Source organism: Pholcus phalangioides, unplaced genomic scaffold (genome assembly GCF_987345545.1).
Source record: "Pholcus phalangioides strain wild (caught in Gottingen) unplaced genomic scaffold, Ppha-v1.0 ptg000009l_1, whole genome shotgun sequence".
In the NCBI taxonomy this organism is placed as follows: Eukaryota; Metazoa; Arthropoda; class Arachnida; order Araneae; family Pholcidae; genus Pholcus; species Pholcus phalangioides.
This window is the reverse complement of record NW_028301602.1, coordinates 8,640,762-8,658,534: the sequence shown is the minus strand read 5'-3', so window position 1 is coordinate 8,658,534 and position 17,773 is coordinate 8,640,762. Positions and strand designations below refer to the sequence as shown.

General features: G+C 35.1%; 1 protein-coding gene across 5 annotated transcripts in view; it reads left to right on the top strand.

Annotated features, from left to right (window-relative positions):
* LOC149081709 (uncharacterized) overlaps positions 1-17,773 on the top strand; it is a 237,161-nt gene that overhangs the window by 181,256 nt on the left and 38,132 nt on the right. For 2 of the 5 annotated variants that reach the window (XM_089237120.1, XM_089237118.1), the window contains exon 1: positions 3,138-3,933. The exons of 2 other annotated variants lie outside the window; for them this stretch is intronic. In XM_089237120.1, coding sequence (XP_089093246.1) covers positions 3,826-3,933 — 108 coding nt within the window. In that variant the 5' untranslated portion in view covers positions 3,138-3,825. Of the gene's footprint in view, positions 1-3,137; positions 3,934-10,692; positions 10,839-17,773 lie in introns of those variants that run through there. One more of the 5 variants, XM_089237121.1, reaches the window with a different exon arrangement.

Genomic DNA, 17,773 nt, shown 5'->3' with positions numbered 1-17,773 from the left:
CTTGAAAGCATGCAATAATGAAATAAATTCAATTCTTTCGTTTTACATGTACTCAGCTTAAAATAAACTTTAGATTTGAACCCTCAATTTTTAGAAAATGTTTAATTACTACAACATACTTTTAAGGAGAAAAGAATCTGATTGCAAAATATGCTAAAAACATTAAAATCCCCGAACTCTGATTATATTAATCATAAGATTTTTCTCCCATAAAGTAGCGTAAAATAAAAATGTTTTTAAATTTTTTACGGAGTCATTGGTTTATATTTGGAGGTGGGAATTTGTTCATTTACTCGGTAAGTGAGTTCACGTTCAAGTAGCACGTATTCACGGATCCGGTTGCCATTATTATCATCCATGATCTTTTTTTTTTTTTTCACATGAATGGATTTTCATAAGGATTTTTCAACGGAAATCACGAATTGGCCTTGGGATAAGTGGCGCAGGTGTCAGGTTCCATACCTTGTCTTTGGATTATGATAATGTTTTCTCTCTCTCTCTCTCTCTCTTCCCCCACCTTTATCCTATTTCTTAGTTTCAAACCTGTATAAATAAAGATCGATGTTTTTATGAATTTTGAGATAAGTTGTATTTTTGAAGTTATTGCAGAAAAACAATTTTCTGTCCATTTTTTGTGATATTTCAGTTCGAAAGTCACGATTCATTTTTTTGTCAATAAGCTATAATATATGTACATAATCAATGTGATATAATGTTAAAAAAATTCTGTGTTGATTAATCATTGATTGTGAGCCACAAGAAAGAGGGAGGTGAAGAACCTCAAAATTTATGAAATGCGATAAATGTTCTCGAAAGTATGAAAATGGTTTTTTTCCTTGTTATTTTGTAGAAATTGGTTGGATTATTTTTTACTAAATTATTAAAAGTGACGTGGTTATTATTGTTCGCGAATGTCCTTGAGAGAAATTTCTTTTTCTTTACCTCATTATCTATTGTTAGAGGAATATTGTTATGCAGTCCATCATGGTTTTTTTTTTTTGGGGGTGGGGGGGTGCAAGACTAGTATATAAATGCGAATAAATGGAATAAAGTAATAATTTTTTTTTAATTGCAGGCCACATTGAAATTTGTTTCTAAAAAATATTAATTATTTTTTTACTTCTACAAATGAAGTAGTTTTTGTTGCAACATTAGTTAATTAAAAAAGAATGAATGATATTAATGATGGAAAGCAAGCTCATATTGATCATTATTTACGCGCATGGTCAGAGCAATATTCTCGCTGGAAATAGTTTGATGACAGATGTAGAGTCCCTTTTCTTTGCTTATCATGTACATCGATTTTGTAGTAAATTTTTAATGTTAATTTGTCTTTTTATGAAATAAAGTCCATTCGCATTGGCACCCATTCTGGTGTTTCTTAATTTTTTTTAGCCTATGGATCCTTTGCGACCCCATGTTTTTCCTCTTGTGGCCTCAAAGTAATGAGTGCAACCCTCCCCCCTCTCACATACGGAAACGAACACTAATCGTTGAATTGATTTCTGAGTTAACTTATTATGTTTTTTTTTTTTTAATTCAAAGAAATTTTCAACACATTTTTTCCATGCTTATAAAGCCAGGTGAGGTTTTATATCGTAATTTTTTTCAATTATTTAATTAATTTAAATTCATTCTTCTAACACTCGGGCGAAAGCTCTTTCTACCCTTTTTTTCCATGGGGGGGCCATGTTCCTTCTGGTAGAAAGTAATCATCTTTTTAAATGTTCTGTTGGTAAAACAAAGTTTTTACAAGGATTTTTTGACAACTGATAATGAAAAATTGCATTTACAGTATATTTTCTCTAGCCATAGTAATTGATGTCCGGGTGTAGAAACATGGATTTGTCCCGATTCCCCACGTGTATGCACATTGGTGACAAATCCGCACGCTGGATATACTAGTAGAGAGTAGAAAGAAAGAAAAAAAAATTACGGGTTAAAGGCTTGGGTACCCCCCTCGGGAGAATCTCCGGATTTCTGGATTTCAAAAGTTGGCACGTCTGCATATTACATATTAAGTAAGCCATCTAGGAGGTACTGACTGATGACTTATTAGCGCCCTCTTTTTTTTGTGGAGGCCATAGAGCTGTTTGGTTTTGATTATCGAATATCTCATGTAAAAAGAGGATAAGAAGTGAATCAAAAATTTAAAACAATTATCAAAAAATGGAATTGAATCAAAATATCATAGAGAGGCAAAAACGCGGTGTCTGATAAAACGAATTCGAAGAAATAAAATCGGGGGAAAAATAGAGAGGTATTCCTAGAAAATAATCTAGGAATGACCTCGGATTTAAACAGAATGCCGACTTAGGAGTATTGAAAATTCCATGATCAATACGCAGCAGCAGCCTGTGTATAATAGTTCTTAGAACGATGCCTAGGTGTGATTTATACCATTATAATTTTTTAGAGGGGGGGGGGATTTTTGGATGCTGAAGAGACTTTTGAAAATAAATATGGAAAAAAAACCGTCCATACTGTGAATGAAGCTTCTCTTATGCTCCCCCCTTTTTTTTTTCTCTCTACATACCAACCCATTCCCATTGTATGTGGCTTCGACTATGTTTCTCCATCACCAACGATGGTTGAATATCTTTTTTTTTTTTTTTATTTTTTTTTTTATTTCTATCGTTACGTTCTATATAGGTGAACTGCAGATTGTAGACTAGAGCCATTCTTCCCCACACGGCCCAACTTCTCCCAATCCTCACAAGAATGCGTATCCCTATTCTTTTCCACCCTCCTTTCGCTGTTTAGTGGGCTATCCTTCTCTTTCATTCTCGGGGCCCCACTAGCCCCGCTGCCATCCCACATCACCGATTTTTAAAAGTCCTTTTGCTACTTCATTCATCAAGGATCCCTACTCACACACAACCCTTCTTTATTATAACGTTTTCTTCCACTTTTTTTTTCTCCCCGGCCATTACCATCACCAGAGTTATATAGGCTCTTCATTCGGGTGGCAGCTCTGTGCTTCCTTTTCAGTTGAAGAGCCAGCAGCAGATTCTTTTAAAGAGAAGGTAGATGGAAGGGTAGGTTCTCTCGTTCCAAAAGAGAAGAGAGGCGCTTCAGAGTCAGAACAGAGAGCGCTTGTGTTGCTGTGTGTGTGTGTGAGAGAGAGAGAGTGAGTGAGGTGCGCGCCTCTCTTTCTATGCAAGTCTTCTTTTCCTCTCTCTTTGACAGACCGAGAGCGAGCCAGAGCCAACACGACATACGAGCTCGGTCGAGCAAAGCCCGTCAGTCATTCGCCGAGCGTCTCTCACAGTGGCTGGGAGGTGAGATCCTTGTATTGCTCCTCTCACAATATACCAATCTCTGGCTGGCCGGGAATTTTTTTTTTTACCATAAAAATATATTTATTCCTCTCTATTCTATTGAACCCCCCTGTGATCTACAAAGAGTCCATGAGCCGGTATTATTATTATTTTTTTTTACTTTAATGTACAGTGGTTCCATCAGTGAGCTCCGGTTCCCATCGGGTTTTTCGGTGCTGCTTGTGAACATATGAAAGAAGAAAAAAAATTCATATTGTGTATTTTCGTTTCTCTTCAGTGCCTACCTAGTATACTAGTCCTTTAACTTTGTGTGTTGGTGTGCTCTGGCTATATTGCTTCTTTTTTTAATGTTCGTGTGTTGGTGAATTTAGTGACTTGTGCGAGAATTCACTTCTGTGGATAATCTTTATTCGTGTATGTTGCCAAAATTTAATTATTATAAAAATATCGGTGAAAAAAAGAAATCGTTGAAAGTAACCGTCCTTGATTTTTTTTTGTTCGTGGAGTGGTGATTTGAAATAAAGTTGAAAAGAACCATCTGTGCATGTTGGATTTTGCATCTAACAGTAGGTTCCTGGATTTTGGTGGATTGGATACCAGTTTGTTGTTCTCTTCAGATTCACCGCCAGTTTTAGATGTTGACAGATCACATGTAAGTGGAAATTTTTTTTTCTTCTTCAATATGATTTTCGGATAAAATTCGTTAAATTTATGTTGATCATTTCCCGTGTGGCATCGGAACCCTGTCAATTTCGTCTGCTGTTGTAGCGCATGCTTCCTGGTCTCCTCTACTCTTCTTTTTCTTTTCCTCGCTGTTCTCTGTACATGATGTGGGCGTATGTTATGTTCGTGGAGTAGAATAATGATTAATAGTTCTCTCTCCTCAATGTTGTTGAGAATTTATCATTATCAAGTAAATATTTATCGGGTATCAGATTTCAAATAGATACTGATAATATCTTTCTCCTTTGGTGCTATATTCGACATTGAATTCCGTGGCAATTTTGTTTTGTGGTCCTTCTGTCATCAATATCAAAATAAATCGGGATCAGATCAAAGGACACATTACTAATAAACTTGATTGATATATATCAAGCAAATAATTCTTTTTTATTTCAAATTTTTAATGAACTGAAATTTTTTTTCAATTAAAATGTATCGGTTGCATTTACTTTTTGAAATTTTAATTTTATTTAGTATTTAGTAAAATAAAACTTTTGAAATATTTAGATATTTAAAGTATGCAAATTATCAATTTTAATCACACAAAATATCCGTATGCTGCAGAAATAAAAATTTTTATTGTTAATTGACATACTCAGTTTCTAATGTGTTTTCTAAACAGAATTTTTTCATTAGTTATTAATCATTTTTTTTCATGTTGAGTATTGTGTGACCGTAAATCGGCCGTAGGAAAATGTTTAAAAACAAACTTTTGTCTTTAATTATTTAAAAATAATGGATACCGTGCCGGAACCTTTAAGCCCTGTGTATTTGAGTTCGTTCTCGCCCCCTAATAATTTATGAATATTCAATCTACCACACGCTAATGTGTGTATACGGGACGGCAACCCATTCTTCTCCACTCTCAATGTTTTATTCGTATCCAGTGCCTCAGGATATTATCCTAAGCTAATTTCATGTGTTTCTAATTGGGCAATGATACAGTTCATCACTGTATTCATTCACTGATTGAAACGGTTTAATATTTTCATTCCTGTAGTATGACTTTCGCTGTTTGATTGATACGTAACCATTACTTTTCCTAAATATTACAATATTTTATTACCTGCTATTTCTTTCGTTCAGTACATAAGAAAAAAAATACCGCCGTATTCATTTTATCGCCAGTGAAGGTCGTAAATCAATGGATTAAATATACTTGGACGCAAATGATATTGACTATATCCCTATCAAGTACTTGGATACTTTGATTAAGATTTCTTCCTTTTTTTGTGGATGTTAATTACGCCATTTTGTGGAGAAATTGATCATTTACGGATGTTTTGCGTTCGTTTAAATTGCGCCCCTAAATAATTTTACGAAAATATGATATGCATCCTACAATAGTTTTTTATTCTAGTTTAAATTGATAAGCACTATTTATAAATTAAAATAACGAAAACGCAGATTTTATCAACTTATTTTTTTTATAATCTATAACAATATTTTTATAAATTCCTTCCGTCAACAATTTTTTTCCGATTAGTCTTTTAATAAATTTTTTTCCCACAATCGTAATGGTTATTTATTATAATTTGACGAAATTTAATTGAGCTAAATTATGTCCACTCATATTTCAATACGAATGAAGTGGCTTCATTCCACCAAAAAAATCAATGCAAAAAAATAGTTTTTAATAAATATTAAACTGCGAGCCTTATATTTAAAATTTCATTGTGCAGGAAAATTTGTCATGTAGAGCCTCTACTGCAAATTGTTGGGAAAAAAAATATGATTTCTTAACAACGATCGATTGCGCAAATGTTATATAATAATCGTAATCGATCCATTGACTTGAGTTATGGTAATACAATAATGACGGAATAGTATGTATGTATTTCTACGGGAACCAAATAAATTTTAGTCCCATATGGCTTCCGAAAAAAGTAGAATATTTTCCCACTTTGCTCTCATAAAAAAAATTTCGAATTTATATAAGAAAAATGTGTATATTGCAGTTATATAGAGTGTATAAAGTACTACGTACTCCCGCATGCATGCATGCACCTGCGGTTCCCCCCTTAAGGAAATTTCTTATAAATTGCTAAAGGTGTCGCGGGAACCCGTTTTTCTAGAAGGTTCTGAATTTTGTTAAATGTTTGAACGTGGAAGAGAGAAACAGCCAAGAAAGAGGAAAAAAAAAGAAGATAAAATGATAGAGGAGGAGAGTCGGAGGGGGAGGAGTTTTACGAAACTTCCCGATGTGATGGAGAGGAATTTGACAAGCAAATTAGTTTTAGTACATAAAGTGAAAGAGACTGGATCTCTTAGTTTTCCCTCTTTTTTGATTTATTTATTATTCAAATTTTTTTTATCAATTTTCTCTTTTTTTAAAAAAAGATAAATTCTTGATGGAATTCCTGTGTGTTGAAAATAAATTATGTTTCAAAACAAATTTATTTTCCAATCTGTCGGTCGGAGTGAGGAATCCTCTCGTGGCTGCTGCTGAATTTTTTTTTCTTCTGTCCGTATTGTAAAATAGTTTTTCCTCTCTCTCTCTAATTTTTTTTTTTTTTTTTTTTTTTTGCAGCTGTAGTTCTTGGTCTTACCGCATCTTTCATTTATTAATTTATTGTTCAACGTGAATTTTTTCTCTTTTTTTGACTGAATTGCAATAAAAATAATTGGATCCAAAAACATCGCTTCATATTCACGTCTCGATTCTCATTTTTCATCGGATAAGAATACGTTGTCGCCTACTTCATGCATTGCTTATCTTTTTCTGGTGACAAAAAATTACATGTCTCTATAATTCTTTTTCCATATTTAGTATATCTTGTATTCACATTCATTTACATAGCCGTGAGACTCAAAATAATCAAAACTATTGGTGCGAAATTGATTAAAGATAAATATTTTATTTGTAATAAAGTAACTGGCCTCTAGCTAGTGATAAGCCAATTTTTTAGGTTTAAAAAACTTCGTTTCGACTGAAAAAATAAATTAAAAAACTTCGTTTTTTGATTTATTTTCGATAAAATATTTGATTGAAGAATATATCCATACGGGGATAAGTGTTGTTATCCATTTATAAGAGTAGAATGATATTTTATACGTAATTTACGTTTTTGTTTTTACCCCCCCCCCCCCTTCGGGGTCTATTCACCCATTACTCTTCGAAATACATACAATATGGATGGTATTTCTAAAGATTCTTGATAATTTTTATTTATTTTTTTTAATTTATCCAGAAAAAAAACTAAGAGTGACGTTAATGGTGGTTGGCACATTCGTTACCAGGATCTCAGAGGAAAATAGAACTTCAATGCCCGGATTTTTTTATTATTCTAATATGACATCAATCTGTTTACGACACTATTTGGTGCAAACAGTTGTCATAAACAGTTAAAAATCGCATGCCACATATACTGACGTAGGACTTGAGCGTGGCGTCACATATATGTGAGCGTGATTCCTGTAGCTTAACGTATCAAGTAGTAATGTTACCATCAAAGTTCTACTGTAACAGTGACTTCACAAAAAAAATGTTCGTAATGTTTCGTTATATGGGATAAACCCCGACTTTCACTTCAGGGCATTGCTTTTGAAATTTCAAATATCTCATAGAAAAATGAACACATAAAAGTCAAGACGTTTAGGTAGCCGCCTAAAATGCCGAGACACAGTGGTTGGGAATCGCAGCTCAATATAATTATGTATATGAACAAAATACCTTACGACACCCTTGGGGTCACGGCACACCGTTTGGAAGACTAAGAGTGCATTTCTCCGCAACACTAATTACACTGTAATGAGAGGGGAAAAAATACAATTATTTCAAGAAAAATAAAAAGAATTTGTAAAATAAAAAATTTTCAAAAATATTTTTTTCAAGTTTATTTAATACTTTAAAAAAATTACATCAGGGTTGTTTTTGCTTCTGTCTCCTCTGATGACGTTTTAATCTTATTTCACGTTAGTTTTAAATCTTTTGACTAATGCTAAATTGCAGTCGAGCAGAAAAAGAAAAGAAGACGGGGGCGCTTTTAAACAAAACTGAAATGAATCGATTGGAAATCTCGGTAGTTCCGTATTTAATCTTTATTTTATATTCATTTATTTTATTATTTTTTTAATACTGTAAAATTCCCTAAAGGATTATTTTGCTGATCACTTCGTATTATGCTCTTAACAAGAAAATGGAGAAGTTCAACAACGTAAGAAAAAAAAGGGGGAAAAAAATGTCCTCGTTTTTAAGCTAGTAACTAGAAAAATCTAATGCAACGTGAATGCTGCTCACACGGACTTCTTGCTAAGCTTGCTCTTTATGGCTGCTGATAAACGACTGACTACTCGGCTGCTTCATTATTTCTTAAAACTTAAGTTTAATCGCGTATCTCGTTTGTTTGCCGCTTGTAGTTTAATTTTGAAATAATGAATTCGGTAGGAATAATGAAGGATTTGTTTCACTTGATTATTTTATCTTTACTAATGAAATGCTTCAGGCTCGTTTAGTGCTGTTTCAATTGAATTTTTGGCCATTTTCTTTCATTTTATGCAATTATTCCAAAAAATAAGTTCTAAAATTTTCATACCCGGTTTCAGTTGTTTTTTTTTTTTCCACTTTCTAAGGTTCGTGACTAAAATTGGGACATTCGTAGACTTTGAATGAGTTATATTTTTGTCGTGATAGTTACGGGTCAGTATGTTGGAATACCGTATTACTTCGAGTAAACATCTCAGTGCTTATGTTTTGAAAAAGTCTTGCGTGCGCTGACACTGATGCGCCGCACACGTTAACTTTTATTTTTAAAAACAATATCTTGAAGAATCTAAAAACCACCCGACAACGTTTGAATATTGAGTAATTGAATTGAATTGCATTTCAACTATTCAGAACTGGTGCTACAAGAGAGTTGTAGATATTTAGAGTGCGTTTTTTTAATGTATGCCAAGGCTTGAAAAGATATTTAAATGCCAGCTTTTGATTTTTTAGGAGCCCAACGTTGTATTTTGCTCAAGAAAAACGGTCCTAAATAATATTTTCTTTTACTTTTTCCATGTTAAAACATGTAGCATAATGAAATCGAGAAATTTTGTGGTACCCTTAGAATCGAATTTAGCAACCATATTTAGAAAATTTAAGGCGCCAATACTGATTTTTTTAGTCACCGTGGCGTCCTGGCAACTTGGATTTGTCCAGCCCTGATGTAAGCCTTTTGTAAAAAAGAAGGAAACTGTAATTCTTTGGAAGTGTATAAATATGTGGCGCTTATTCCGAGAAATACGTTAATTTTAATGTGTGGTTTTTTCTTTCCTGTACATCATTGGTAGAAACTTATTACGCATCTAATTCTCAGATAGATAAGCTTCATTTGTCCAACTTATCTTTACGCTGATTATCTTGGCAGGTTCTTTTTGAAATGTATTCATTTCAATTACCCACAAGCTCATAAATTTTATTGACCGTTGACGTTAGCGTACGTTTTATTTAGGACCATATACGTTATCGTCGGGTTGTGTGTTTATAAGAATTTTTGCTTGAGAGAATGTACAGCAAAGATCATATTTCTCATCTATGATGACCTTTTGATCTTGCTGGATGGTTTTCGGTGGTTTTTTTTTACTAACGATCCATGATTTTCCTATGAATCGTTTAGATAACTAATAATTGAAATTGCTCATAATTTTTTATAGAAATAAATATAAAACAGTTGCCACATTGCACAGAAGAAAAGTATCGTGATAAATTCAAAATACAGTATATATCCACTCACACATGCCGAATACATTTTCATGCACCGATTTATAAAAGAAATGATAATTTTTTCCATGCCCAGAATCGGTGGGGAAAATTACATATTCCAAGTAGTAAAATAATGCTTTTTATCCTTAATTGAATTTCTGAAATTGAAGGTTCAGTTATGTTTTGCTTTTTTAAATATATTTCGGAATGATATTCAGTATCTTTTGAAAAATAATAAATAGTCTTGTGATTTTGAAAATAAAATTCGATAAAATGTTTTTAATTATTTCCTTGATAATGCGTTATCATTAATCATCTTCTATGCATTTTATTTTGTAAAGATATAATTAACATATTACAATTAAAAATAAATTTCTCTCTTCAGAGAACAAAAATGAACTCTTCGAATTTCGACGGAAATAGTCATCGAAACCACTGCCTGAAAAAAAAAGAGCATGAGTTCGTGATTTTGATTCATCGCGTAACATCATTAGCATGCAACGGATTTGAGGTTGCATGAATGTGGGTTCGTTTTGGAATCCTAATCTAGGTATTGCGTGGACAGACAGCTGGTGACTGGTCTGATCCGTGCGTAATTTCGGTGACGTCTTTCATGTAGGCAACGGCATGTAACACATAATATCGGAGGCGGAGCAAAACTAGTAATAGGGATACAGAAACCAGCAGCAAAGAGCTTTTTTGCCTGGCCCACGGGAAACGTGCGTCAGCTGTTTTGTCTCTTTTCTCTCTCGTGATGCAGGCTGACTGCGTCACATTTCGACTGAGGAAAAAGGCTGGATGAAGCTGCATGGGATTACGACTTCCCTGGCGTTTCTGTCACTCAAATTTATTATTTTTATTTTTCCCGCGCTCGCTTTCCCTTTGAGATTTTTCCTCTCTCTGGGAGAGAGAGAGCCTTTTACGTCAGTGGGCGCTTATAAGGCCTGCCTTGCTTGCCTGACTGGCATTTTATTTGTCGAGCTCTTGTTGTATAACTGCTGCTAGACTTCTGGAGAAGAGAGAGATCCGTGTGAAAAAAAGAGAAGAGAGAAAAGCGAGGTCGGGAAAACTCGGAAATAATCCAGCTGGTTCCTCTTTCCTTTGAGTTGGCAGAAACCGAGTTTGAAATTGAGGAGAATGGAGAGATGGTGAGAAATCCTATGCCACCCTCCTTTAGTCTTGTCACCAAGTGTGGAATTATAACCATTTTTTTCTCCCCTTTAGCTTTTCAGAGAAGTTTCGAAAGAAGATAAAAAATTTAAGGGCCTCTAGAAAGTCTATAGAGTAAAAAAAAAGAAATTCAAGAGTTTCAAAAAATATAAAATTTTTATATTGGATTTGTGAGTTAAAATTGGCAGATTTGCCATCGATCCAGGGTTTTCAGCTGCTGTGAGGCTGAGGGGGGGTGTAAACGTTCTCTCATTGTAGTATAAAAAGCAAAATATAGTACTTCGTATGGTATTCGATATCATGTGAAGTACAGTAAAAAGTCCGTTATACCGACAATTCACAATCGCGAAGGAAATTTTCATTATAACGGACTTCTTGTTATAAGCGAACTGACATTTTTTTTTCTCTGTCAGGTTATGGAATTGTAGAAAATTGCTTTTTTATCAGCATTAAAACGTCTTTTAGATCGTTTTGTTCTAATGTTAACGAATGAGCAGACATGAAATTGTTTTTTGGTCTCACATTTGTTAATTGACAAAGATGTTTTTGCATAGAATTCCTTATTATGAAAGTGATTTATTCGACCAACCGAACATCTAAGTCTCAGTTAGTATATCGCTGCTAACTTCCATGGCTGTATGGATTCGTCGAAATTTTCCCGCTTATCGCAAAGTTTTATTACCACGTCAGTCATTCGGAAATTATTTTAAACTGCAACTTCTGGTCCTGTGGTCTCGCAGTTACTAGAAGAGATGAAGGTCGAATAAAATCGTGACATAACCCATTTGTATAAATAGGAAGAAAAGATTAAAATAATCTGACTTTTCTGTATCCATTCTTTTTACGAGCAGCATGTGCCGTGATAAAAGAGACACCATGTTTAATTCTCGAAGAGAGAGAGAGAAAAAAAAACTGACTTTTTTTGAGAATTCTTTTGACATTATAGCGAATGCTTCCTAATGTTCAGCTCGCTATAACCGAATATTTTTTGCATCGTTAACACTAGGTATTTGACAATCACTCATTATAACGGACTTTTACTGTATTTTACAGATTGCTGGTAAATTTTTTTCCGCCATAAATTGACCAGCTGTAGAATTGTTTCAAAAATTTGTTCATATTTAGTTCGTGATAGACATAATTTGGCTATACTTAGGTGGATGTTCCGGTTCCCATCCTATTGAAATCTGGTCACCCGACTCAAATCCGAAATGGGTACCTTCCCACCGTGTTTCAGATATGAGAGAGAGGTATATGTATTGTTTATTGTGGTTTTTGAATCTTTTCAAGTCGCAGAGAGACGTCTATGCCTGTCCGGGCTTCCTGAATAGGTGGATTTTCGGATTGCTTAATCATTGAAAAAAAAATTGCAACATATTCCAAAGAATGACATCATTAGGCGTTGAGGTATTAACCAACTTTTATCGTAATTACTTTTCAGCTGAACTAACAAATAATTTATTTTACGCACATGTGTTATTGTTCCCATACCCCCCCCCCTCCCCTCAACGTTAACCGATTCAACGATAAGGAATAATAGCCAACTTGTTGTTAGTTAACCGTCCTGATAGGTTATATCAGTGATTCGGTGAATGAAATCACTGATCATGTGTTATCTGCAACTTTCCAGACTTCTCTTTTATTTATTTATTTTTTTCCTAGAGGAGAAAGATAATGTTTCTCCGCCACAATCACTTGCCTATATTTTCTAGTGGCTTTCCACTTACTGATGTGTTTTTCTTCCTGTTGATAGTGATTGTAGCCCGGATGCGGGCTCAGAGGCCGCCGTATGGTGATTATAGTCACGTGCTTACCGGAGCTGGCCCAAATGTAGTGTTTTGGTAGATTATGATGATGGTAGCGGTGAAGTGCCGGCCATATCAGTTTCCTCGAAGTTTTCTTAATAACACTCTTTTCTATTTATGACTATGAATTTCTAGTTTTCTTAGCTAGTGCGCAAAATCTAATTTCTTCTGTTTCAAGTAAAAGTCTTCAATTCTTGGGTTTTGTGCACAATTCACAGCTGATAATCCTGAAACTTCAATATTTTTTTTTCCTTCAAAGAATTAATGTTAACATAGAAAAAATTAAATTTATAAATTTCTGGAATTTTCTCGAAGAAAAGAAGAAAAAAATAAAGGCGTCATTATAAATAGGATCAGAGAAGAACGTAATTCAACGGCCTGGAAAACTTGTGGCCATCGGGGCGTCACGAGAAATCGTGTAAGAAATAGAATAAAGGGGGGGGGGGGTTGAAAGCGTAAATCAGTGACTGGGTTTTCTGATCCTATCTCTGTTTACGAGGATTTTCGGTTATTCGCCAAAAGAAAAGGGATAAATTATCAGTTATTTTGGCGTCAGTGGCTCTTAATGTTAACTGCAATTCGCAATAACAATTTTCTGGCACCGAATTTATTTATTGTTCGTTCTGTATGTGAGAGACTTAAAAGAGAACGTGGGGGGGGGGGGGAGACAGAGTCGTGTTTATTGCTTTTGAATGCTATTATTGAACTTGAGGAAAAAGTCCTCTTGAAAGGGGTTTTTTTTTTCTGAACGATAAATTTCTTATCTTTGGGAAATTCATTTCAAGTCGGAATTTTCACATCTCAGTTCGTTTCTCTTCGGAGAACAATATTTAGAACTTCGAGATTAGAGGATTATTAGCTGATCGAAATACATAAGGAATCGAAGTTTTTCGAATTGATGATCCTTCTCTCTCGCCCCCCTTTCCCGCTGAACCCTAGAAATGATACAAGCTTTAATTTACGGTTGAATATGTCCTATTTATCGATACAACGGCTGAATGACTTTTTTCATCATCTTATGATTAAAATTCTAAGACACTTTGTACTAGTTAAATACAAGGCTTGACAAATCTCATGCTCCGGGTCGCCACGGCTACTAAAAAAATTGGTACTAAGATTTTCTTTTCGTATTTACTGAATTGCAGTCTGAGAACAGCACAAGGTGTTTGGAATTTGTATCAGCATAAACGCCAGCGTGAAAAAGGGTCACCAGAGGCGCCGACATGAAAAAAACATTGAGGGAGCTGAAAATCGCCATTCGTCCCGTATATACACGGTACTCAAGCCCGTACAGAGGAGGGGGAATGGTGCGTTCCATTGTATATTCATGATTTTTTTTTGTGTGTGTGTGGGGGGGGGGGGTCAAATTACCTCAGCCCTCCAGGTTCCGGTGCCTAAAAGAGTCACTATGCTCTGGAAAACTAAGAAGAACCATTATTTTGGACCTGTTTTTCTCAGGTGAAAAGTTTTTGGCTCCTGAAAATTGTTCTGGTGCCTAGATTTTTTGCGATTTGTCAAGCCCTGGTTAAATATAACTTTCAATAAACATTTTACAGCAGGGCTTGACAAATCACGAAAAAAATCTAGGCACCGCAACAATTTTTTAGGAACCAAAAATTTTTCACCTAAGAAAAACAGGTCCAAAGTAATGTTTCTTCTGACTTTTCCAGTGCATAGCGACTCTTTTTCATGTTGACAAATATGCTGATATGAAAAGGTATTTCCAAACATTCATATCAGCATATATGTGCTGATTTATAAAGATCCAAACATTTTATGCTATTCCCAGACTCTAATTAAGTAACACCCCCCTTTCACACACGCAAATTATATAGGCGGTAGTACCAATTTTTTAGTCGCCATGGTGACCTGGCGCCTGGGATTGGTCAAGCCCTATTTTATGGTCACTGTGTTCAGTAACCCATGGGTTTCTCTCAATTTGCTAACCAAGATGGATCGTAGTAAATACTTGGTATGAGGAAAACAGGAAACCTACGGGAAAACAACAGCAATATTAAGGGGAACTATGGAGCGGGATAGCAACAAATATGGTATCCGTGTTAGGTGTCACTGCAAGAATTTCTCTCGTATGTTATTCTCCTCTCTCTCATATATATAACATAAGCCAGCCAAGATTCCCCGTTTTTTTCTATACTTTTATTTGTTTTTATTTTTCTATTTTTTTTTTTCTTTTGTTCAAAGATCGGGGCTATGTTTGATGGAATGCAGGCCGTAGGTTATGCATGACCGCTTCGAGATTAATTTCATGTCAGGGCGCACTTCTCTTGCCTGGATATATATGAAAGGCGGGAACTACGTGGTTGCTGTGCTGCTATTCCGCGCATCTGATTGATTATATCGGTGGATGTTTGTGCGCGCTATACTATATATAGAGCTTCCAGTCTTATAATACACAATTCCACAGCTCCTAGAAAGACCTTCCCTTCCACGAGATAAATCATTTCCACAAACGATAAAAGAAGGTTTGATGATACATAGTCGAGGAGAGGAAGCACCACCACCATCATCATCATGATAATAATCCGTTTTTGTGTGTTCGTGAAGCGTTTTCGCGTGAACCGCCCGCCGGCCGCACTACACCCAGTCGTTTCAAAAATTCAGAAAAAGATGTTTAGCGAGGTTTTTGTGTCCATAGGTCATGCTTTATTCAGGAAAAATAAATCCTTAGATCCTTGATTTCTTAGCTTTTTATAAAAAGGAATTATCTTCAATGATGTCTTCCCCCATTGTGTTCAACTCCCAAATGCTTTTTTAGTAGTTTCCAGCAGAAGCAAGTACGATGGGTATTTATTTCAGGTTTTTTGGTGTTTTTAAATAGCAATTTACCTTTTTTTCGTCTCTGAAATTTTTTTCTTTTTAGGAATCGGGTGTTCAAGTCTTTCAGAGAAGTAAAAAAAAACGGCTTTACATATGAAGTATTTTACTGAGTGGTTCTTTGTGTTTAAGCACATATGTACGGCCAGAATATTTCATTCTTCCTCATCGAAGCATTTTTGCGTGTCGGTAAAATATTGTCAAAACGTCATCTCATACATATAATATGGTCTTTTGTTGCTGTCTCTCTCTCATATACTGGTGTGTTTTTATTTATCCATGTATGTACGGTTTCGCGAAATGAACTCACGGAATAGCGTGTCCAAAAAGTTTTCTGAAACCCTAGAACACAGGAAACGTCTTTCCGGTTCAGCTCTTGGTAAAGCTACTTGAGATTCTATTTTGTTCTTTTCCGCCCTTCTTTCATCTTTTAGTCTCATATAGCATAGGTAGATATTGGCTTGATGACTCAATATTATAAGCTGACTAACTAGTTTTCATTATTATTGAAGAATTTCGTGTTCTGTGTCATACGCTGATGTCGCTCTTGTCGTGCATATCAGTCATCAGCTTATTAGAGGCCGACTCACAACATGATGTACCGAAACGAAACTATAATGAATAAATCGCGGAAATCTCCTTGATTATATCGGGTATCCATGCGAAAATCCATCAATCTCTTTGTCTCTTTTTTTCGTCCGAAGTGGGGAAACGGCGTCTTTGAGCTCCATCTAATTCCACGAACTGCCCGAACAAAGTTACAAATAATACAAAAAAAAGTATTCCGAACCCTTGTGTCGACTTCCGAGTTACTTATGCTTATATATCGATTATTTGAACCGTCATGAGAATTGTATTTCAAAGACTTCCATTTCAGCGGCCACGATTCAAGTCTTAATCGTTATGGGACGTATGAAATCACCGGGGCGGCACGATTTAAAAACAAAAGCACGACCTAAAACATGAAAATAATAGATTAGTGAGCACAAAAGATATTTATTGTATGGACGGACCTGTTGTTCGCTGACCGCAAGGGCGAGAGAAAGCTCTCTCGGTCTTAATACATACAAGTCTGGCCATGGGAAAAAAAAAATATCGCTATATCGAAAAACGAACCACCGGGCCTTTCTTTCGTATCGGTTATAATCTTAGGCTACGTGGCCAACGGTTCGCTGGATAGGATCTTAGTACACTATTATAGATTACTAAAGATATTACATAGTAGAAAAGGAGCTCCTTTTAAAGTGTTCTGGTCTTTTTTCTTTTCCCATCATTCCGTATTATTCTTTGAGAGATAATGAAGGCATCCAGGCACGGTTAACCTAGAACGTGTTTTTTTTTTAAATAATCCTTCGTACAAGATGAAGCAATGCTTTTTTGACAACTCCCTTCATTGTATTCATTCCTGAAGATTTAAGAAAAAAAAATATTTACAGATAATTCTTTCTCTCCCCCCCACTGTCTTGTTTTCTTATGATTCCGAGAATGGAATTCGCAGACCGATTGAGACATTCGATAAAGACCTAGGTAGGGTCTGTTGGACTCGATTCAAACAATACGTTGCCTCTGATTGGAGGGGAAAAAGTATCTGGTGGAATTTTAAAGGGGGGGTTATATAATACCAAAGGTTTATCCGAATATATATAATTTTGAAGATCAATTTCACTCCTCTCCAAAATTTCGAAGGATTTTTTTATAAGTGAGAAATAACTATTAAAAAAATTACCTTAAATTCGAAGGGGGTATTTTCACTCTTCAACGAAATTTGGAGGAGTGAAATTGAATTTTGATGCGTATTATAGAACACCCAATACTCAAAAATTATCGTTGAATTCGTTAATTTTTATATTTCCGTAAATGCTGTTGACGGGTATGAGAATCCGATAATTGGCATATCGATAAATTAGCGAATGAAAGCGACATGTGGATGACCCAGAAGCTGGACTAATGAATGAATTTAAGATTCAGAACATTTTATTGCATGTGTTAAACATTTAATCAATGTTTCGATATTCCTTTCTAGTAGAACCAGTTTTTATAGTAATAATAGGGGAATAAAGAACGATAAATAATTTTATGGAGATTTCTGGGGAGGAACTGATGACGTCGGATCGTCGAAACTCTTTTGTTCATTAAATGAGAAAAATAATCTGCTCATTTGTGTGCTTCCGAATTCAGAAAACATGCCAGTGCTTCTTTCACACACATAACAGGCATTCCTCAGAAACAAACTTCATGCCAGGTTCGCAACACATACACAGCACTTTCCGCTA